General features: G+C 48.8%; 1 protein-coding gene across 4 annotated transcripts in view; it reads left to right on the top strand.

Annotated features, from left to right (window-relative positions):
* Window positions 1–3,212: 3,212 nt before the first annotated feature.
* The window catches only part of GRHL3 (grainyhead like transcription factor 3), a 45,801-nt gene continuing 26,253 nt past the window's right edge, over window positions 3,213–22,760 (top strand). For 2 of the 4 annotated variants that reach the window (XM_055260977.2, XM_055260979.2), the window contains exons 1-7: window positions 3,213–3,482; window positions 15,220–15,406; window positions 18,751–18,812; window positions 20,581–20,926; window positions 21,162–21,235; window positions 21,720–21,873; window positions 22,076–22,187. In XM_055260977.2, the coding sequence (XP_055116952.1) occupies window positions 3,466–3,482; window positions 15,220–15,406; window positions 18,751–18,812; window positions 20,581–20,926; window positions 21,162–21,235; window positions 21,720–21,873; window positions 22,076–22,187 (952 nt within the window). In that variant the 5' untranslated portion in view covers window positions 3,213–3,465. Of the gene's footprint in view, window positions 3,483–6,916; window positions 7,034–15,219; window positions 15,407–18,750; window positions 18,813–20,580; window positions 20,927–21,161; window positions 21,236–21,719; window positions 21,874–22,075; window positions 22,188–22,760 lie in introns of those variants that run through there. The other 2 variants (XM_055260978.2, XM_063631555.1) reach the window with 1 other exon arrangement.

Raw genomic sequence — 22,760 nt, 5'->3', positions numbered from 1 at the left:
ACAGGGTTTCACCATGTTGGCCAGGCTGGTCTCGAACTCCTGATCTCAGGTGATCTGCCTGCCTTGGCCTCCCAAAGTGCTGGTATTACTGCCATGAGCCACCACACCCAGCTAACTTTTGACTTCCAACAAATCATTTAACCTCTGAGTCTCAGATTCTTCACTTGTGAAATAAGGTTAATACCTTCCTCATTAGATTTAAATGAGAATTAAGGAAAAAAAAGGCTTTTCTAACAAGTATTGAGTGCTAGATGCCAGGTACAGATACTGCACTTCACATGCATTATCTCATTTAATCCTCACAATAACCCCATAAGGGAGGAATACAATTTTTATATACACTTTACAGGTGAGAAAACTGAGGCTCAAAGAGCTGTAGCCACTTGCCTGACATCATGTACCTAGTAAGTGGTTGGGCTGAGATTTGAAAGGAGGCCTGTGAGTCTCAGAACAATACTATCTTATCACATAGGTAAGTCTTAGCACAGTGCTTGCAAAATACAAACGCTAACTAAACAGCAGCCCTCATTATTTACTGTCGTTATTGTGGATATAATTATTATGTTACAGGTAATTGGCTGGTCTCTGTCTATGTTTTTTTAAACTTTGTGTTTTTTTTGGAATAGCTGTTCTGTTTTAAATCTCCTCTGCAGAGGAACCAACAGCTCTGCTGATCCATGAATGGGAAGTAGGTGCCAGCCTTGCTTAGCCCCACAGGAGCAGGAAGGGGGTAGCAGCAAGCTTAGCCCCACAGGAGCAGGAAGGGGGCAGCAGCAAAGCATGGGGAGTGTCTCTTTAAAGGCCTGGCATCTCTGGGTTGTTGGGATGAAGGCCTGGAACAGCACTTGTACCTCCTGCCTGGGAGGTATAACTCCTATTGAGGGGTCTGGTGACCTTGCAAACTGGCTCATGGCATTCCTGCCTACCTAACCCAGACCACCAGTCCTCCTATCCCATCCAGGACACTTCTGTAGCCTTCCTGTGTGTGGAGACATAGAAACCCTCTGCCCTGTGATTTGGGTCTCTGCTGATCTCTGAAGATGGGTGCGGGTGATGAAAGAGGCAAAACCTAGAGGCAGAGGGAGAGGACCCATTTTTAAAAGCCCAGCGAGCACAGACACGCCACCTGGAACCCCAGCCTCCCATGAGCCCAGTCAGCATGAGTCACCCCACAGCCCTTCACCTGTGGGTTGCAACACGGTTGACAGAAACTCTACAGCCTTCCATGAGGTGGGCAGACAGGTACATACAGAGGAGTGTGCCATCCTTTGGACTGCAATAAGCTTCGCAGTTACAGTTGGCACCAAATAGCGCTTCAGCCACCAATAACCTCTGTGAAGTGGTTGGGCACCTAGGCTCTGCTCAAGGATTAAATCCCAGCTCTAGCTCTACCACTGCCTAGCTCTGCAGCTTGAGTAGTTTACTTCAGTATTCTGTACCTCAGTTTTCTCATCTGTAAAATGGGGGTATCAAAAATGTCTATCTCCCAGGGTTGCTGTAAGGATTAGGGTGAGACAATGCATGCAAAGGCTTAGCACAATGCCCGGTGCCTGTGGTACATGAAGCACCTACTAGGTGCTAGACACTGGCGATTCCACAGTGAGCGACACAAAGTCTTTGCTCTTACGGAGTTTACATTCCAGAGGAAGAGGAGAAAGACAATAAACAATTAGAAAAATATCATAGGTCATATTACATTATATCATAAGTCATAAGGGCTCTGCAGAGAACAAAAAGTAGTGTGATCCGGAGTGATTGAACGTCTACTTTATTAACAAGGGTGACTAAAGAGGGCTGCTCTGAGGAGGTGGCTTTATTAGCTATTATTTACTATTATTTATTAGGGTCCCCTGGGCTTCCCCCAACACAGCCTCCAGGGAGAAACCAACCTCTGAGAGTTCTCAAACCCAGTACCCCATCTCCAGAGCCCTGACCCCACCCCAAGAGGGCTCCTTTGAATTCTGACTTTACCCTGAAAAGCCTCCATAAATTGGCAGGGGTAGCTGAAACCTCACTTGCTGTTCCCAGAGAAGAGAGAGAGGAGTGGGCCAAGTTGAGGTTCCCAGGAAGATAGAGCAAAGAGATAATTTGCCAAAAGGGGAAGGGTGGGGGAGGGGAGAATAGAAAGAGAGAGAGGGAAAAAAAGATGCCAAGATCTCTGGCTTAGATTTAATTTTAAACTAATCCTGGAAGAAGCTCTTTAAAAAGCTCTAACATTTTCCTGTTTGTGTTTGTGGATATTCTGGGGTTTACCAAGCTTGTTCTTTATAGAAGACAGCTCACAGCAATTACTCCACAATTACTTCATCTGACAGGCATTGAATTTCTCCCAAGTTCCCAATACAGAACGAAGCACTTGGAGCCCGTGAAATGACCAGCTGGCTGAGGCTTCGAAGGCGACTTCAACTTTTCTATCCCTTCTGTGCTGACTAGAGGTATGTGGCTTGCCCACACCCCCTTCACACCCAATAAAAGCCTGTTCTCCTTTACTCCCCCACCCCCTGCCACCAACACACACACCCCAGATTGTAAACTCCTCTAGAACAGTAACCCCTGTTTTTTCTGGCCTCCGTTTCTCCAGAACCCAGAGTAGGGTCTGGCACACAACGGGTGCTCAAGGAATGTCTGTTGAATTGAGGCCACTGACTTCAGCCAAGGGGCAGCCAGACTTGGAGTGAGATGACTGCAGATTGGATCTGGGCTGGGACCTCGCTAGTTGTGCCCTTGGGCAAGGCACTTTGCCTCTCTGGCCTCCATTTCCTCCCTCATCTGTGAAATGTGTGTTGAAGAGGAAGGGGGAAGTGATAATAAATCGACCACAGCCAGTTACTCTAAGAACCAAAAGAAGTCACTTGAGTAACTGTAAAAGATTATTCATAAATATTATCTTAAAGGGGAAACTGAAAAAAAAGGGAACTTATACAAAGATCTACCTGGGAAAAGTTGCTCTCTCCTTTGAGAATTCCCCAGTGGTACAGAAGGAGGGGGCAAAGAAATTTGGGGGTGGGGATGTTTCTGGGTATCTGGGACAATGACTCGAAACAGGAATCAAGTTTTCCTTTAAGCCAAGTTATCTGTTTGTCCCTGTACTTTTCCTCTAGTTATCTTGCTTCTTTCCAACATTTTTTTCTCCATCCCTCCACCCTCATCTCCGCCCCCCACCCCCTCACCAAGGAAGGAATTGGCCAGCTACACCCAGCCAGTCCCCCATAGCTCCGCCCTCCTCGGCAGGCTAAGAGTTAACAGCTGCACCTGTTGAGGTATACCTCCAGTCGCCGGCACCTGTACCTGTAGCCAATCAGCGCCAGCGCTGCTGGGAACCTACCTGTCAGCAAAATCTCGACACCCAAACCTCAACATAAATCAAACACTTTCCTGGGCAGAGAATGTCTGTGTCAGGCAAGAATTAGAGACAAGCGGTCAGCAGAGCCTCAGTGCTGATCATCAGAGCCTGGGAGCAGGAAGATGTCGAATGAACTTGAGTGAGTAAACATCGGTGGATACCTGCCGCTCTCAGAGTGTGGAGGCTGGATGGGGTTTCCTGGAGGGGGAAGAGCGGGGAGGCCGGCACTGGGATTCACAGAGCAATTTGTAAGGGTAAATGAATGGGCTGACGATCTTACTTTGGCGTGTCAAGGCAAGCCCCAGTCTCAAGCTGGAGGTGAGTGTTTCCCTGGGAAAATAGTTTTTCTCATTCTCTTTGCTGAGCAGTTTTGAGCCAGGCAGGGAACCACAAGACTGAAACTGAAGGTTTCTGGCACCACTTTTTGATCCTCTGAAGGGGCCTTGGAAATCAGACAACCCCAATCCCATCGAGGCTTTCTATCTTCTTGCCAAAAGGAACTTCTTCGAGGTAGTTCTAAGAGCTGTCTTAGGCAGAGAGTTGGGTTTCTCTAAAGGGACTTGTTTGCTGGGTTGGAACAGTCCCAAGTGGGAAGGTTACAGTGTGGTGGTTAAGCATGTGTACTCTTTGTAGTGGGCTTGACCTAAGTTCAAATCCAGGCTCTGTCCCTGGGTGATCTCAGACAAGATATTCAATTTTTCTGGGCTTCATTTTCCTCATCTGGAAAACAGGTACAGGAATGCTTTGTAGAATTCTTGAAAGAGTTAAGTGTGATAAATGCTGTAAAATGCTTAGCATAAAATGCTTAGCATATCATACTATGGTCTAAAGATGCGTTCAGTAAAATGTGGTTCATCTTATTCAGAGGCAGTTCTAAGGCTGGGGAAGATGAGAAGTGATTTTCGGTAGGTCACCTCTGTTGGCTGGCAGGATGCACGTGCCTTCCTGCCCACATCTGAGATTTAAGATCCTGACTGACTGATGCTGATCTTCACCATGGTGTCCTTCTTGGGGTCCAGACCTTAGAGAAGGTAGGATGAGGCTGGGATCTGGGCTGCTTTAGATTGGGTTCAGGGAGCTGGCAGGAGAAGCCAGAACCCTTCAAACACAGGCTCTCCTTTTCCTGCCACCCTCAGAGGTGAGTGGGCAGAGGCAAGGATTGTACCTTCTTTTTTCTAACTGCTCCTCAACAGACTTTTAAGAACTTGAAGATCTGTGGGCAGAGAGTGCTAGGTCGTGATTGCAGACAGGATTCTATGTTCTAGCTATAGCCCTTCAGCTCTTCATGTTCACAGCACAATCATTTGGGTTAACAGGCACGTTTCTTTTGAAATAATTTCCCGGGGTTGACAGTGTATTGACAATTGGACCACAATGAGAATAAGAGCAGGAGCATTGGTACTGACACCTGGGTTCAAGTCCCAGCTCCAGCACTTACAGCTGTGTGATGTTGAGCAAGTCACTTAATCCTCACCTGTAAATTGTGGCCAACAGTAGTATCCACCTCATGGGGTTGTTAGAGGATTTGACAATTTTAGAATAGTGATTGCTTTTAAGGCTGGTGGAGAACACACTAGCAACACCATTGTTATTTCATGCAGAACTAACCAATCAATGAGCATTCCCAAACCTCTTGCTATTTTTCTATACTTTGAACACACAAAAAAATCTTGAGATGTGTCTCCATCCCACTTAAATTTGCTGGCTAAAACTGCAGAGGCTACAGACAGAATCTATTCATTGCTGCACGTTAGGGTGTATGTGTTCTGAAGCTGGGTTACTTGAACAGAAAGGTTTCTTGCTTTTCTCCTCCCTAATGGTTTGGATTTGAAGTCAGATCCGCTGACAGTTGAGGCTTCTCGGTTTGGGGTGGGGTGAGGGAAGCCAGTTGCCTGCTGAGTAATTGCAGGCTGACTCCAAGCCACCATTTGAGATTACAGTGGCAGGGCCTGGGGGCTCAGCTGCCCCTACTGATAAGGGTAGGACACTCGGCGCTTGGCTTGCAAATTCTGAGCTGCTGTTGCTTCTGCGGCCTCGGCATTCTCCTAAAAAGTGCCAAGAGGACTGGCCATAGCTTACAGCTTGGGCCCTCATGGAATGGCCAACTCTGGCCAGGCCTTGATATAGTGGAAAAAGTGGGACTTGCCCGTCACTCTAAATTATGCCACTTACCAACAGCAGGATCCTGGTGAATTTGTTTGTCCTCCCTGACCCTCAGTCTGCTCATCTGTCTGTAACACCTACCTGGCAGGAACAACTGTGGGCTCCCAAATGTGGACCAGGAGCTCCATCTGCACCCGCCCGCCCGGTGGCCAGGCCCCGGGTGTAAGGCGGCACTTCGAAGGCTGGTCCCTGAGAAGCATGGAGGCCCCGGCGGTGTAGTTAGAAACTAGCTGGAGGTGGCTGGCGGGTGCTGAGCGCCAGGCCTTTCATGTGGTCGCAGCGCTCTGGGTGCCTGGAGCCCGCAGCCCTGGGCAGCCCCGGGCTACCGCAGGGCGCAAGGGATCCTGGGCTGCGGCCGAGGGCGCCGGAAGTCGCCGCCGACCGCCCGGGTATCGCGGGAAAACAGCCGGCGCCCGCCAGCTGCCCGGCGTCGAGTTTTCCTGAAGGTGCGTCGGGGCCCCAGGGGAGCTGGAGCCGCTGGCGACCTCGCTGGTGACCTCTTGTTCCCCGCTGGAGCGCCGGCCATCCCCTGGCGCTCCAGGCAGGCCCCGTTGACAGCCCAGTAAAGGAGAGTTTCGCCGCAAAGGGGCTTGGCACACAGTAGGTCTAAGGCACCGAGGTAGGAGCGTCCCCCGCGGCCTCGCTCCGTGCTCTCTGGGCCCCACCGCTGCCGCCTGGAGTCTCCCCCCAGCCTCGCAGAGACGCGACTCGGTTGGGGGAAGGGGACCAGAACCGTCGCAGTCCTGACCGCGGCCGCCGCCGCCGGTCTATCTGATCTCCAGGAGCGCCGGCTCCAGACTGCCTGGAGCGCTGAAAGAGTTAATCAGGAACCACTCCCCGCTGTGGTTTTGTGGTCGAAACCATGATTGCCAGGAGCAAATTTTTGTCGTGCACGAGGTGTGTTATTAAAAGTCGGAGCTACGCTGCTGCTGAATGAAAAGTTAAAAGCCCTCTTTGAGTTCGGGCTATAAAACTGGCGGACTGGGCCGAGAGGCTTGAGCCAACCCTAACGGCGGCGGCCCGGGCTGCGCGGGGGTCCTGCGGCTCAACCGGCTGCTGGGAGCGGGCAGGCCGCGCAGTCCCAGCAGTGAGTGGCCGCAGCCAGGCGGTCGGCAGAGCTCCCACTGAACCACCGGAGGAGTGAAGAGAGGCAACGGGGCTGAAACCCAAATGGGATCATCCAGTTTTCTCTTATTTTAGAACAAAAACGACACCCAACATTTGTGGAGCGCTGACTCCGCATCCGACATTGTGTCGAGTGCTTGATAAATACACGCTCTTCTTTAAACCCTCCCAACAAACTAATGCAGGATGGGAGTGTAAATGCAGTTTTGCCTAACAGGGGACCCAGACTTGGTTCAGACTTGCCCGAGGTCTCACGGAAGTACTGGGATATTAACCGGGTCTTAGCCCCGCTTCCTCTGTGCTTAGCCTCTGAAAAGAAGACGGAGAAGATATGCCAAACTGTTAAGAGTGGTTATTTCTGAGCAGAAGAATGTGGTTGAATTCCATTCTTCCTATTTTTCTGTAGGTTCCATATTTTATATATTTGTTGTATTTTACAAACCTGTGTTACCTTCGGAATCGTTAAGGGGAAGAGAGGGAGTCATTATTTTGAAAGAGAACACCTAGAGCAGTGTTCACAAACTGTGGTCCGTGGACCATCATCATCATCATCACCTGGGAACTAGTTAAAAATGCAAATTCTCAGTCCCACCCTAGACCTACTGAATCAGAAACTGGGGGTACGGCTGAGCGTTATGTGTTTTCACAGGCCCTCCAGGTAATTCTGATGCGTGTCCAAGTTGTAAAACTGTTGACCTAGAAGACCAGGCAGAGGACTGGGAAGCAGGAGGTTCCCAAATCCACTACTGACCTGCAGTGTAGTTGCTGAGTCAGCAGGCTGAGAGCTTAGTTCCAAGATCACACCTGTGTTTTAAGCCCAGCTCTGCCACCTACAGATTGGGTGACTTGGATGAGCTCCTTAACCTAAGTGTCAGTTTTTGCCCATGTAAAATGATAAAAATACCCACCTCACAAGGCATGTGTGAGAATAAAAAGGCACAAGGCCTGACTCTTAAATAATTGAGTTCCTTCCTTTCCCTCTCTTGCCTTCCCTCCCCTCTCTGGAACTCAGCTTTCCTATCTAAAATGCAGCAAATAATCCTGGCTGGCTGCCTACCTCTCTCTATTCCTTTTGCCTCCTAAAAAGGTTAGAACAACTGACCTAGTGAAAGTCTTGAAGGGACATTATCTCACTGTTATTTGGTGTTATTTCGCTAGGCTTTTCCAGGAGGTCAGCAAGAATTGGGAACTTTCAGGGGCAGGGACTGAAAGGGGACAGAACAGTGTAGCCACATGAATGGCAGTGGCCTTCACCTTTTTTGTCCTCAGCACCCAGTATGTGGCCATTTACAGAGTAATCCTCAGTGAATGTTTGTTGAGTGAACCAGTGAGTGAATAAATGAAGGGATGTGGCACCCCCGGGTTACACGTGGATTTCAACTTCTTTCACACTTCAGTTGAGCAATAGATGGCGGGGAGAAAAGGAAAATTAGACAAGACACCAAGAGGAGAATATAGCATGAAAGAAAAATTCCCATACAGGGAAGAATTTTTAAAAGAGAAGAAAGTGAGTTTCTGCTCTAATTAGCAAAGGGCATCTAGATAATTTACATGCAACTAAAGGTGTCTGCTGCAGCCTGACCACCGTCAGCTTGCCCACCTGGGTCCTGACGATGAAGCTGATAGTGCGTGTTCCTCTTAAGTGGAAATCTCCAAGCAGCAGGATGATTCTGCCAGCTAGGAAGAGATATCCCGATTCATAGGCTGGAGAAAGGCTGTGAATTGTGCAGTTTGCTGGGGGCTACCCCACAAAGCATTAGTAATAATAATAAGCATGTGCTGGCACTATGCTGATCGCTGTACCTGCATTACCTCATTGCATCTTCCAACAGTAATACTTCACAAAGTTGTAAAAGACAAAGACAATGACTAGAAGTTGTCAGCCAGCACCTGGTACTTGGTAATCCCTCAATGAACGGTAGCTCTCATCATAATTCTGAGTTTAGCATTCTCATCGCCTCACATTTTGCAGGTAAGGAAACAGGCACAGAGATGTCAGGTTGCTTAAAGTCACCCAGTAAGTAGCAGAGCTGGACCGGGAACCCAGGTCTGCAAAGCTCTGGGCCCACTCCCATAACGATGAGTTCATACTGCCTCATTCAAACTGGAGTCATTACAGAGCCATGCCCTACACTCTGCCATTTCCCCACTGAGGCCCCCAAATGAGCCCCCAGCCCATGTGACAAGGCACATTTCACAATCTGTACGCCCAGAAAACCAGATGGGCCACTGGCAGGCACGAGAACCCTGGGGCGCCCTTGTCGTGCCCAGGGAGCATCATGTGTGGGGCTGACTGAAAAATGATTCCTCTGTGAGCAGTTGTGTCAGGGCCTCCCTGTGGGTGATTAGAGAGTGATTGATCACTGTTAATGAGGTTGGGTGTCTCATGGCAGGATTTAGCAAGTCATTGGGAGTATCTGGGTGTCAACACCCAGCTCAGGCGGCCCCTGGAACTCTTCCTCCTCTGGCTGAAGGGAAGTGGGGTCTAGCCTGCTGGATCTGTCCTGTGCCACACACCTTCTTTGGTGGAGCTTGAGACCACCTGCTTTGGTGTTGGGTTTTCTTCCCACTTCTGGAAAGTTGAGTGAGTACTTTCTTTTCGGTAGCTTAACTACTGAGTCCCATCCTGCCGTATGCTGCATGTCCTTAGGCAGGTGCCTCTCTGGAACTAGATCTCTGAGGTCTGTCTGCATCCTAAATTGCTAGGATTCTAACAGAAGGAAATGATACCAAAAGTTCTCAACTGATGGCTGAGACAGCATTTCCTTGGCCTTATTGGGGGTTTTAAGTAGCACAGCTAGAAAGCAGTGGGCATTTTGAGTCAGAAGAGACTTGTTGGGATGAAACCCCACTTTACCACTCTAGACTTTCACCATCCTGGTGCCCAGAATGAGGCATGTTGGAGCCATGAAGGCTGAGGCTGGCTGGGCATGGAGCAGCTAGCACCACACCCCTGTGGTGCTGAGTGCCAGTGAAGTGGGGAAAGGTCCCATCCCCTCCTCCCAGAGCACTGGCCCCGGCAATTTGCACTTCCTCACAGACTGGACGGGAGGCCTCAGAAGTGAGGCCTATCAGGTAGAGCCCTGAGCTCCTCTCTCTTGATCTTGTTGCCAACTCTCTCCTAAGTGGAGGAGAAGCCAGACGGGGAGACTGAGGAGGCGGCTCTGTGAAGGTTCTGGATGCTAGGAGCCAGAGACCTCAGTTCTAGGCCTGATGCCTTGAGGTACAAGCTCGGTGGCCTTAGGCAAGCCGGTGGCCCTCTCTATGGCTCAGTTTTTCCTCAAATGAGGACAGTCATAACTTCCTTCCCTACCTGACAGGGGCGTTGCAGGATCAGAGATGATGACAGATGTATGAGAAGCACATTGAAAAATATAACACTATGCAAATGTGAGGGATTATCAAATCTTAGATTTCCTCCTTAGTGGGCTGGCTTTCCTTAAAACAAGGTGGCATATGCAAAGCACCTGGCTCACACCTGGCACACAGTAGGCGGACAAGCTCTGGGAGCTGTCCCGGGCTGATGCCTTTGATCTTGCCTTGCCTTTGATCTGGAAGGTCCAAGTCCTCCCAACTATCTCCATTCTCCCTCTTCCCCTCCACCCCTCTTCTTAACCAACATCCATCACTCCCTTGGGTTCAGGCAGGTCAGAAGTCCTCTTGTTTCTTTTTCTTCTTAGCTCTCTTCACCTATCTAATGTTAACTGTTTGATTTTGTGGTCATGTATGTTTTTCTGCCACTAAAATGCAACCTCCTTGTCAGCAGGGATGACCTCGTTATCTTATTCTCCCAGGATAGGTTCTGGCACATAGCAGTTACTTGATAAATATTTGTTAAAAATGAGGGATGGATGGTTACATGGATGGATGCCACCCAGGTTTTATTGCTTTTTAAATCTCTCCTACATCCCTTCTTGGAAAGTAGTGGTTTTTTCCTTCTTGGAAAAGTGCTAGCCATGGAGTTCCCAGGCCAGACCCTAGGAGTCCTGGCTTCACTCATCCAGTACCCTGCAACAGGTCACCTAACATCTCTATGTATATTTCCTGGTCTGTAAAGTAGGGATAATAACACATTATGTATGTTGGGAGGCTCTATGAGATAATGGAAGTTGGGCAAGGTGTTATTACACTATCTCTTTTGTTTCTTTTGAACAGAACCCCATTCACAGACAGGAGGCTTGTGGGGGGATGATAATTTCAGAACCTCAGGCAGAGTATCCCCTTTACTCCCATTTGGAGGTTCTGGGATGATGATGGTGATGATGGCTTTTATTAACTGAGCAATTATTCTCTGGCAGGCTCTAGGCTAAACACATTTCTTACCTTAATGTACTTAATTCTCCTAACAACCCGTAAGACGAACCCTACTCTAAAGTAGCCACCCCTAGTGACTCTCCATTATCTTACTATGTTAATTTCCTTCACAGCACTTATTACTAACTAAAAATAACTAATTTCCCTGCTTGTTTATGGTCTGTCTTCCCCAATTAGATTGTAAGTTCCATGGGAGCAGAGCCTTATCTGTCTCATTTTAGTTGATTCCCAGTGCCCAGAAGAGTCCCTGACTGGCACACTGGCACTTAGAAGACACTCAATAGACCCATTTAACAGATGAGGAAATAGAAGGGCTAAGTGCCTTACCCAAGGACATGTAGTTAACAAACCCATACACTGTGACCCTGGTGCTGCCTCCTTCTATGGTGCTGCAGGTTCTGGTGTGCTGTGTCTGGTAGAGATCTGATGGCATGCTGTCCATGGCGGGTCTTCCCTCCTCCCTCATTGCCTTTTCACTTTCTGATAGTTTAGTTCAGTCTTGGACAGGGACACCAACAGAGAGTTTGTGGAGGCCCCAGGGAAGCTGACCTCTTAGGTTGGGAGTCCCCTGGTTTCCCTTCTTTCTTCTGGCCCTATCACCCATGAGTAGGACTCACTCCTTCTTAGAACTCTTTTCACATTGATCCAGTATCAGCTCCTGGGACAACTATTTTCCCCCCCTCTCTCACCTACTGGCTCCTCAGTCCTCATTTGTAATATTTAAGAGAGCAGAGAGCCAAAAGTTGTTGGATTTTAGGATTCAACACACAAGTCAATACTAACCTTATCCATTAAGACTTTCTAGAAGCCAAATGCTTAGTTCTAGAACATGAGGTTATTGGTGGTAGGAGCAGGCATGGGAACCAGGACACTGGGACTCCCAGCCCCTGACCAGAAACTCTTCCAGTCATCATCTTGCCACCTTCCTCCTGCCTTGTGTGGGTGGGAAATTCCTTTCTGCCTTGCAGCAGAGAATTAGTTCAATGTATTTTGAGAAGGGAAATTTCCAGAATAGGAAAGGCATCTAGAAAAGAGACTAGCACAGGGGTTGAGTGCTGTACTGTGTAGTCCGACAGCTCCAAGTTCAAGCTGAGCCTCCATCACTTACTGGCTGAGTGACCTTGAGCAGGTGATGTCACCTATTTGAGTCTCAATTTCCCCTTCTATAAAAGGAGATGATAATTCCTGTCTCTCAGGGCTGTTATGTGGAGTAGATGAGATGACACACAAAAACAGATGGCACTATGTTTGCCAGTGGTAAGTGTTTAAAGTACAGAAGCTGCTGTTTATCAAGGAATCAGAGTTTGGGATCCCAACAGGATAGACTGGAGACCTTATAGGCCAGGAGACCCACCCAGGTGAATAGCAGACATTGTCTGTTCTTTTGTTTCGGTGTCACTTTATTGTTGTCTTCTAAAATTTATCTTTTTTAAAGGGTAAGATAACTCACAGCATCAAAGCTGATAATAGTCAACCCCTAGAGTCAGCAGATTGGGGCACCAGGCCCAGACCTGCCACTGACTTGCAGAGTAACCATGTCTTCTACCACTTCGCAACCCCTCGATGTCTTGCCCCAAGCTGACCTGGAACACAGTGATGGCTTGCATGAATTACATACTTGTTTTGTGCCAGGCACAGTTTTAAGCATTTTTCTTATGCTGATGCATTATCCTCATGATGTTATGTGGTGGGTGCTTTTATTAGACTTGTTTACAAATGAGGAACAGTGCTAAGCACTGGTGGTCCCTGTTGACCCAGGGGGTGGGATCAATCAGGCATTTCCCTGCTTTTCCCATGCCTCGTTGGTTGGGAGTTTCCATTAGTTTAGGGCTGGGCAGACAGTGAGGGTGGCCACCCTGGACTTGCTCAGTAAATTCCTCTAAAGCCCAGGCCCAGGAGGCAACGAGGAGGGGCCTCTTCTCACCTCTCCTTGAGGCCCCTTGATTTATAGCAACAGAAACTCAGGGTGTGCCTCCCGCTCTCCGCACCCCTAGAACAGGAAAGTTTCTGTCATTTCTCTTTCCTGCGTGACAGCTCCCCCTCCCTTCCTCTCAGAGCCCAACTCCTCACACCTTGGGGTCCGGTGGGATGGGAGACACTGTCCTGGATGAAGCTGCTGGGAGAGCTGCCGCCTCCTGTGTGCCGAGGTATGGCCTGGCCTGCTGTTCCCACTGCAGTCTGAGGATATGGGCCGAGTGGCCTGGCAGCAGGAGGGTACTTCGTGCACCTGATTACAGGGGTCTCTGCCCACCTACTAGTCTGCCACTGTGCCACAGTTTTACCACAAACACATTTTTCTGCTGTGATAAAGATTGCACCCCTGCATCAACGGAAAAGCAGTGTGGCTGAGTGGCAAGTGTGTGCCTTTGTGCTCAGTAAGGCTGAGTTGAAATCCTGGTTGTCTCATGGACCAGCTGGATGATCTTGGACATTTTCTCATTCTCTGCAAGACTCAGGTTCCTTCATCTTAGCAGACGAAGCAAATGATCCTTACCTTGTAGTGTCCTTGTAAGAAGCATGGCCTAATGAACAGAACATTCATATGCATTATAGTAAATGGCAGCTGGCATTGTTCTTAGGTCCCTAACGTGGGAGATTCTGCCTGGCTCATGTAGAAAGGGAGGCACTGGGAAACCAGGAGACCAGCCAGTGCCCACTTCATCTCTGGGGCTCTCTCTTCATAGCCTGGACCACCCCATTTTCATACACTCTTTGCTCTAAATTGAACACAACCAGAACTTTTCTGCTTCTATGCCTTTGTTTGTGGTTAAGAGCATGTGCAGTAACCAGTGATTCTTCAAAATGTGGTCCCCAGACTACCAGAATCGCTAGAAATGCACATTCTCAGCCACCAGAGCCAGTGAATCAGACACTCCAGGGGTGGGGCCCAACAACCTGTGTGTTTTTAAATTAATTTTAAAATAATGGACATATAATAATTGCACATATTTATAGAGTACAGTGTGAGATTTCAATGCACCTTTACATTGTATAATGACCAAATCAGGATAATTGCCATATTTATCACATTAAATATTAAATATTTATCATTTCTTTGGGATGATAACATTAAAAATCTACTCTTCTAGATATCCTGAAGTATATACTACATTGTTCTCTGCTGTAGTCACCCTGCTGTGAAAGCGATCTGTGTTTTAACAAGCCTTCCAAGTCATTCTCATGCAGCTAAAGTTTGAGAACATTATTCTGTACCATTGCATCACCCTGAAGGAGCTTGAATCCCCTCTGGGCCACTCACTTACTGGGACCTTGGACAACTCTCAACTTATCTGAGCTTTAGTTTCCTCCACTGTATAATAGGAATAATAATAGTATCTGCCTTGCAGGGTTGTTTCAAGTAACATGGTAATTTATGAAATGTGCTTAGTTAGTGCCTAATGCATGGTCAGTGTTCAGTAAAGAGTAGCTATTATTTTTCCATTCTCATTATTTTTCTGTTAGGTCCCTGATCCTTCCCCACATTGCTGAGTGAAATAATCCCCAGTGCTGAGTTTCCCCAACTAAAATGTCTGCCTGCTCCAGAAAGCCTTTCCTGATCTCTTTCCTTTGAGCCCTTGTGGCTTGTCTCTTGAGTGAGATAATACCTTGTATTTGTCCAAGCTTCTCAGCACCAGTACCCGGGTCCTGCATGCCTCTGTGTGCCCTGCAGCCTTCAACTCCAGCTCCTGGCTTCTGAGCAACTGCTCAAAACTCTGCAATAAAATTGGTCTGAAATGTCATTTCCCAGACCAGGTTCTGCCTAAGGGCTTCCTCACCCTGGCTCTCTCTGTCACAGACCACGCTTTCTCCCAGACTTGAAATGAGCTACAGCCTTCTGTGCCTTTCACAGTCTTGAGGACAACTTCTTCAGTAGAACTCATGATGGGTTATCTGGAAATTTTATTCTTATCACATTGCAGCTTGTCATTGGCATTTCCCATTCATTACACAAATTCTCTTTGAATAAGTACCCACTATGAAAGTATTTTATTGAATCCACTCTGTAGTCTTGAAGATAAGGATGACGGCCTTCATGCTGTGGAAGAGGAAACTAAGGCCCAGGTCAACAGCTTCTACATGGCAACATTTGGAATTGATCCAGCTCCAGAGTTTGTGTCCATTCTGCTGCCCCACACTGCCTAATGGTGGCAGAAGAGGCAGTTTCATGTTTTCAAAGCTAATAACTCTGAATTCCTGGGCGTTGGCCTGTGGCTGCCCATTCATGGACCTTCCTCTGGGATAGCCTAAATTTGACCCTCCTTACTTGCATTCAGTTTCAGGTCTGTGCGGCTGCTAAAGAACGACCCAGTCAACTTGCAGAAATTCTCTTACACTAGTGAGGATGAGGCCTGGAAGACGTACCTAGAAAACCCGTTGACAGCTGCCACAAAGGCCATGATGAGAGTCAATGGAGATGATGACAGCGTTGCGGCCTTGAGCTTCCTCTATGATTACTACATGGTACGTCTGCCCCCTCTGGACATGCCCCCTTTTGACTGAATGGGTGTCTTCACTTCAGGCCTCATGGCTCAGCAGCCCACCATGACCACCCCAGCCCCTCATCTCTGGGCCTTTGCACAATGCTGTTCCCTCTGCCTGGCACCCTCCCTTTCCCATGGCTAACCCCTACTCTCAGCTTTGGGTCTCAGCTTAAATGTCACTTCACTCATTCACTGGAGGGGAGGCTTTCTTGTCTGGGTGCCCTCAGCAACCACCATCGTCATCTTTGCTGCCATCAAGAATGCTTAGAAGCTTGCTGTTTACACATTTATTTCTTCCATCTTCTGCACGAGACTGAGCTCCTAGAGGATCATTACTGAGTCTTCAGCACACCATACAGCCTGCCACACAGTCCGTGACACATGCTGACCAAGTGGACAGTGCCTGACCCACTCCTTGCCTGGTCCAAGCACATTCTATGATAGCAACACTCTCATATGCCACCATCTTCTTTCTGCCCCTGTCCCTCGGATCTTACGTTTCCCTGTCATCCCAACCCACCTGGTACAGCCCCACCACCTGGAGCATACCTCCTGCTCTTTAACCCATTCCCTTCCTTCGGGGCCCTTCCCAAGGCTCACCTTCTCTTAGAAGCCATCTGCCACCTCATCTCCCTCTCCCGAGGGTCTTAGTGTCTTTCCTACTCCAGCTGCCATTATGTCTTTTACTGTTCTCTAACTACTTCCAGGGTCTTGGCCTTGTCTCTGGGAGGCTGTCGGCTCCTGAGAATAGGAATTAGGCCCTCCCATATCTGTTAAGTAGGGGTTGGACCAGTCAGGAATCACGAGGGTATAACACATGACACAACCCCCCTCCCACCTCCAGTCCGTGTGCCAGACATTGCTAATGGATTGTAGCCTGCATTCTCATGAAAGGTACAGGAGGCTGCAGAATCTTTGTCAATGTAGTAATCCAGGTAGGCCCTACCCATCTGTCTGAATTGTCACAAGACAGCAAACTGACTTGCTGTCCCTGGGCTGGGTAACTGCTCCAAGAAACTTTCCTAGATTGGGGGATGGGGGCACACAGCTAGCCAATTATTGAGAAACTTGAAGATTTAAAGCTACCTTGTACATAAGACCTCAAACTTACTAGCCCAAGAAGTATTTTATCCACTCTACCTCAAGAATAAAGGCAAATTCTTTGTGTGAACTCAGAGGCCAAGTGGGTTCCAGATAGGAGAAGGCCCAAAACTATCCCCTGGCTTTGGTTCTCCTTCTGGAGTGGTCTGGTTACCCTACCTCCCTCCTCCCCAGCACACTGGTAGCATCCAGAGACTGTTCGGCCCAGGTCGATGGAAGAGGAGTTTGAATGGCTGCCTCGGCTTGGGGCCATGGTGGGAGCCAGAATTCTAGATCTAGGTTCAAATGGCAGCCTGGGATTTATAGGCTGAGAATGGACCATAAAATACAATCCAACTCCTTGTCCCCTTGGCAAGAAGCCATTCCAGGGCCAGGATGGCAGAAGAGAGGCTCTGAAGGTGACACTGATAATACTGGTTTTAGCGAACTACAGTGTCTCAGTGAGATACACCTGCCCTGGCCTCCCCATTCCAGAGCACCCTGGATTCGGAACAGCCCCCTGGACAGTGATGACATGGTCTGATGGTGTGGAAGGAGCACCAAGTCGGGAATTTGAGACCTAGTCCTGCCACAAATGTGGCTTTGGGTAATATAGTGCTAAAGGCAACTGCTTACCATCTCTTCTTGAATGTCCACCACTGTGTCAGGCACCTTCCTTCATACTCTCATAGGGTGTGATTAAGAGTATGGGCTTTGGCCGGGCGCGGTGGCTCAAGCCTATAATCCCAGCACTTTGGGAGGTCGAGGCGGGCGGATCACGAGGTCAGGAGATCGAGACCATCCTGGCTAACACGGTGAAACCCCGTCTCTACTAAAAATACAAAAAATTAGCCAGGCGTGGTGGCAGGCGCCTGTAGTCCCAGCTACTCGGGAGGCTGAGGCAGGAGAATGGCGTGAACCCAGGAGGTGGAGCTTGCAGTGAGCCGAGATCACGCCACTGCACTCCAGCCTGGGAGACAGAGAAAGACTCCGTCTCAAAAAAAAAAAAAAAAAAAAGAGTATGGGCTTTGGAGGCTATGCTGGGTTGGGGTCCTGGTTCTAGCTATATCAGCCTTAGAGACAAATGAATTAGAATGTTCTAAGATATAACAATATTATAATTATACTCGTGAAAGGTCACGTTTATATAGTGCTCTCCATGTGATAGATGCTATTCTGAGTGTTCAAAGTGACCTCTGAGGTTGGTATTATATTATAATCTCTGTACAGATGAGGATATGAGGAACGGAGAGGTTAAGGGACTTGTGTAAGGTCAAACAGCTAGTATGTGGTAGGTCTAGGAACTGAACCCAAGAAATCTGGATTCAGAGTCTATGCTCGTAAGTACTAAGACAATAGAGTCTCTCTGGGCCCCCATTTCCTCATCCATAGAAGGGTGATGATACTAGTAGACATCTCAGAGTGATTGTGAGGATTAAGAGATGAGAAGGCACTTAGTACAAGGCCTAGCCCATAAGAAGTACTCTATTAAAAAAGTATTTTTTATTGACAAATATTCATAATCCCTTTTAAGTAGGTATTATAACCACTCACTTGACTTATGAAGAAACTGAGTCTCAGAGAGGCGTAGTCATTTATCCAAAGTCACAGTGCACTTTCAGGTGGCATTTCTAGGACTTATGCCAGGCCTGCCTGACTCCAAATTTCATGCTCCTTAACTATCAAGCTTGAGGTTCTTCTTCCCACTCCCTGACTTGGGGCTCAGACTAATCATAGCTAGAGCTCCAGCCAGTGGGAAGGACTGGAGGGTTTTCTAGTGAGCAAGTGTATTAGTCTGTTCTCACGCTGTTAATAAAGACATACCTGGGGCTGGGTAATTTTTAAAGGAAAGAGGTTTAATTGACTCACAGTTCAGCATGGCCAGGGAGGCCTCAGGAAACTTACAATCATGGAGGAAGGGGAAGCAAACACATCCTTCTTCATGTGGTGGCAGCGAGGAAAAGTCCCGAGCGAAAGGGAGAAAGCCTTCTTATAAAATCAGCAGATACGACGAGAACTCACTATCACGAGAACAGCAGCATGGTAGTAACCGCCCCCATCATTCAATTACCTCCCACTCCCATGGGATTATGGGAACTACAATTCAAGCTGAGAGTTGGGTGGGGACACAGCTGAACCATATCACCAATTACTCCCCTGCCTGGCCAAAGCTGCAGAAGGGGGTTGAGGCTCCTACCAGCAGAAGCTTAGCCATGCATAAATCCTTCCTGTCTCTCCTCTCAGGGTCCCAAGGAGAAGCGGATATTGTCCTCCAGCACTGGGGGCAGGAATGACCAAGGAAAGAGGTGAGGCTTGCCAACACCCTCTGCCTCTTTGCCCTTCCCCACCTCCACCTGGGGCCTCTTCCACACAGGCTTGACTTATCCATTAGGCACAGGAGGCACAGTGCTGAGGGCCCACAACACATTTTGGGATCCATGATACTGTTTTCATTTCTTTTAAAATTAAAAGAAAAAAATCAATATAATCCAACTTGGATTATATTTGTCTTTATACCAATGTACTTACTAAAGATATTTTTAAATATTTTGGAAGGCGCCAGTGAAGGCAGAGCCTAGGGCTCTTGAAAGTCCTAATGAAACTCAGCTTGAAAACACACACACACACACACACACACACACACACACACACACACACACGCGCACCCCAGATGCCTATAGGCCATGTGGGCTGGAGTTTACTGAAAACAAACTTCAAAGCCTTAGTAGTAGAAAAGCCCTGGGGGCAGCTTTTCTTTCTCAGCTTCAAAACCCTCTCCCCTGCATCCCCACAGCCTCTGGGGGAGGGAGACCTGTGTTGGGGGAGGGTGACCTGTGTTGGGGGAGGGACATCTGGGTTCCCATACTTCTTCCCCTGGCATTAGTGCCCCAGGGCATTGACGTTCCTTTCCTTTAGAAAGCTGCCCAGGCCATGCTTAAGACTAGATAGGCACTGGAAAGACCTTGCCCCTCTTTCTCCACTTTCTCCTTCCTGGCCAATCAGGTGACTTCTCACAAATGACCCTGTAGGGCCTCTGCTGGGAAGCCTTTTGAAAAACTCAAACAGGCATTGCAGCTCATCTCATAACCCAGCCTGGGCCTGCAGCTGGCTCAGGGCCAGTCCCCTCCACTGCCAGGAACAGTGGGTTTGGGTACATGGGGACCTTTCTCAAAACTAATTTTTTTTTTTTTTTTTTGAGACGGAATCTTGCTCTGTCACCAAGGCTGGAGTGCAGTGGCGTGGTCTTGGCTCTGCAAGCTCCGCCTCCCGGGTTCACGTCATTCTCCTGCCTCAGCCTTCCGAGCAGCTGGGACTACAGGCACCCGCCACCTCGCCCGCCTAATATTTTGTATTTTTAGTAGAGACGGGGTTTCACCATATTAGCCAGGATGGTCTTGATCTCCTGACCTCGTGATCCACCCGCCTTGGCCTCCCTAAGAGCTGGGATTACAGGCGTGAGCCACCGTGCCCTGCCACTCAAAACTAATTTTTAAAAATATCATTAGGTCTTCTGATTACAAAAGCAACACCAGTCTCTTGTAAAAGATTCAAACTCTTCAGAAATATATAAAGTAAAAAAAAAATTCCTATAATCCTGTACCCCTCTCCCGCTTAACAGTTTGGGGTACATCCTTCCAGACCTTTTTCTAAACATGTGTTAACTGTACTCACAGATACATGTTTCTCCCACCCTCCCCACTTTGTACACACCCCGCTAGGGTTGACGTAATACAGTTGTTTTGAAGTAGGGACGTTTTGACACTGAGACATTTGACTTTGGCTAAAAATAAATGATTAAACTTTCAGGGTTTTTTTTTTTTTTAATAAGTACTGTAGTGGATAAAACAGATGTTGCTCCCTTAACCCTGAGCCTGTACTTGGTTCCATTCTCAGCACCTCCCTGCTCATCCGTGTGGCCAGTTGGGCTGCTACAGTGTCTTATTTTGTGCATGTTGGATGGGCCTAAACTTTACACTGGATCAAAGGCCAGTGTGTCAGGTGCCTTCCACTCTAGCCAAAGACCCCCTCTACGCCCAGAGAGAAGTACACTCAGCCCCTTTTCTTTCTCCCCAGGTACTACCATGGCATGGAATATGAGACGGACCTCACCCCCCTTGAAAGCCCCACACACCTCATGAAATTCCTGACAGAGAACGTGTCTGGAACCCCAGAGTACCCAGATTTGCTCAAGAAGAATAACCTGATGAGCTTGGAGGGGGCCTTGCCCACCCCTGGCAAGGCAGCTCCCCTCCCTGCAGGCCCCAGCAAGCTGGAGGCCAGCTCTGTGGACAGCTACCTGTTGCCCACCAGTGATATGTATGATAATGGCTCCCTCAATTCCTTGTTTGAAAGCATTCATGGGGTGCCGCCCACACAGCGCTGGCAGCCAGACAGCACCTTCAAAGATGACCCACAGGAGGTGAGGGCCCATCCCCGCTCCCCTATAGCATGGATATGTGTGTGCATGTACAGAAGGAGAGAAGATAGTGAACAGATCAGGGCTTTGGAATCCATGGGGGAAAGCATCCTAGAGCTTAGACGGGATTGCCATGTACTATTGTCCAAGTTGTACACTGTGTAATGCACAGCCCTGGGCTGAGGCTTCCCAGAGTGAATGTGATCATTTATTCTCTTGGGGCTGTGTTTCTCTGCAGTCGATGCTCTTCCCAGATATCCTGAAAACCTCCCCGGAACCCCCATGTCCAGAGGACTACCCCAGCCTCAAAAGGTAACTTGGTCTCCCTGGACCCTCAGACACCTGGGCAGTGTGCAGGAGGCTGCAGACAGAGCCCCACACTGTCCCCAGAGCATAGCAGGCACAATCAATTAATGAAAAGTGGGGGATGAAGGCAGATAGATAGAGGGAGACAGAATGATTCCCACATCCTGTCCCTGGGCTGTGATAGGGAGCTCAGAACTTGCACCTTATCAGAAAACTGAGGTTCTTTTATCCTTAGTTTTCCCTGGTTTCATCACCCCTCAGGGTTCTCTCTAATTTTCACTGGGCCCTCATTATTCAGCAGGACTGTGGCTCAACAAAGCCATTAAATAGAACCCCCAAACTGAGGAAACTGGATCCCAAGGAAGTAAAGTTATTTTCCAAGGTCAAACAGCAAGTCTGTAACATAGCCTCAGGCTTCCTGCCCCACTGCCCTCTAGGAGACTTCCTGCCTGGGAGCCCAGCCTCACTGTCCTCTCCCTCGTCCCTGCAGTGACTTTGAATACACCCTGGGCTCCCCCAAAGCCATCCACATCAAGTCAGGCGAGTCACCCATGGCCTACCTCAACAAAGGCCAGTTCTACCCCGTCACCCTGCGGACCCCAGCAGGTGGCAAAGGCCTTGCCTTGTCCTCCAACAAAGTCAAGGTGCGTTGGCCTGGAGCAGCTTCGGAAGGGGTGGAATGGGGCAAGATATACCTCCTCCTTGGGCTAGCCACGGACCCTGGGGAAAGGCTGTTTGATAATAGCCCATTGCCACAGGGTTGGGGAAACTGAGGCAAAAGGGCAGGCCACTGGACCCAGGCTCTAGGAAGAGGCCGGGAGTGACCGTGACCAACTGTGCTTGCAGAGTGTGGTGATGGTTGTCTTCGACAATGAGAAGGTCCCAGTAGAGCAGCTGCGCTTCTGGAAGCACTGGCATTCCCGGCAACCCACTGCCAAGCAGCGGGTCATTGACGTGGGTGAGAGCCTTCTCAAGCCTCCATTCCAGCTCCTCTCTCTCTCTCCACCCCCGCACCAATCAAGCCTTTTTCTTGCTTACCCCTGTTTCCCTACCCGGCTCTGACCTCTGTCTCCAGGTCAAACACTGTGGGATTTGCAAGGATTTGCATCTGTTGAGTAGAAGCTGTGGCGTCTTTTCTGTATTGCTTTGGGATAAACAGGGCCCTGGGGACCCTAGCAGTGTGAGATAAATAGGCCCCTGAGATGCTGGCCTGTTTGTCTCCATCAGGAGGCTGATGAAGACACAAATGCACAAGATAAGGTACAGGCGGCAGGTTCAGAAGGCCTGAGGCACAGCACAGGACGTTCAGCTTTTGGGAGCTGGGAGGAGGAAAGGCTCTCTGTGGGTGCCACCTGGTCCCCATCCCTAGCCCTGAAACAAGTGGGAGGCACAGCCCGCCCTCCTCAACTCTTCAGCTTCTGGCTCCCTTACTCCCTTCCTGGCTGTGTGACCTATGTCACCTCACCTTCCTGAGCCTCAGTTTGTTCAACTCTCAAATGGGCTGAGGCCAGCTGCCTTGCCTGCTTGCAGT

This window comes from Symphalangus syndactylus, chromosome 22, assembly GCF_028878055.3.
Source record: "Symphalangus syndactylus isolate Jambi chromosome 22, NHGRI_mSymSyn1-v2.1_pri, whole genome shotgun sequence".
NCBI lineage: Eukaryota > Metazoa > Chordata > Mammalia > Primates > Hylobatidae > Symphalangus > Symphalangus syndactylus.
Note: the sequence above shows the minus strand (reverse complement) of the source record. Positions and strands in the feature narration are given on the sequence as shown.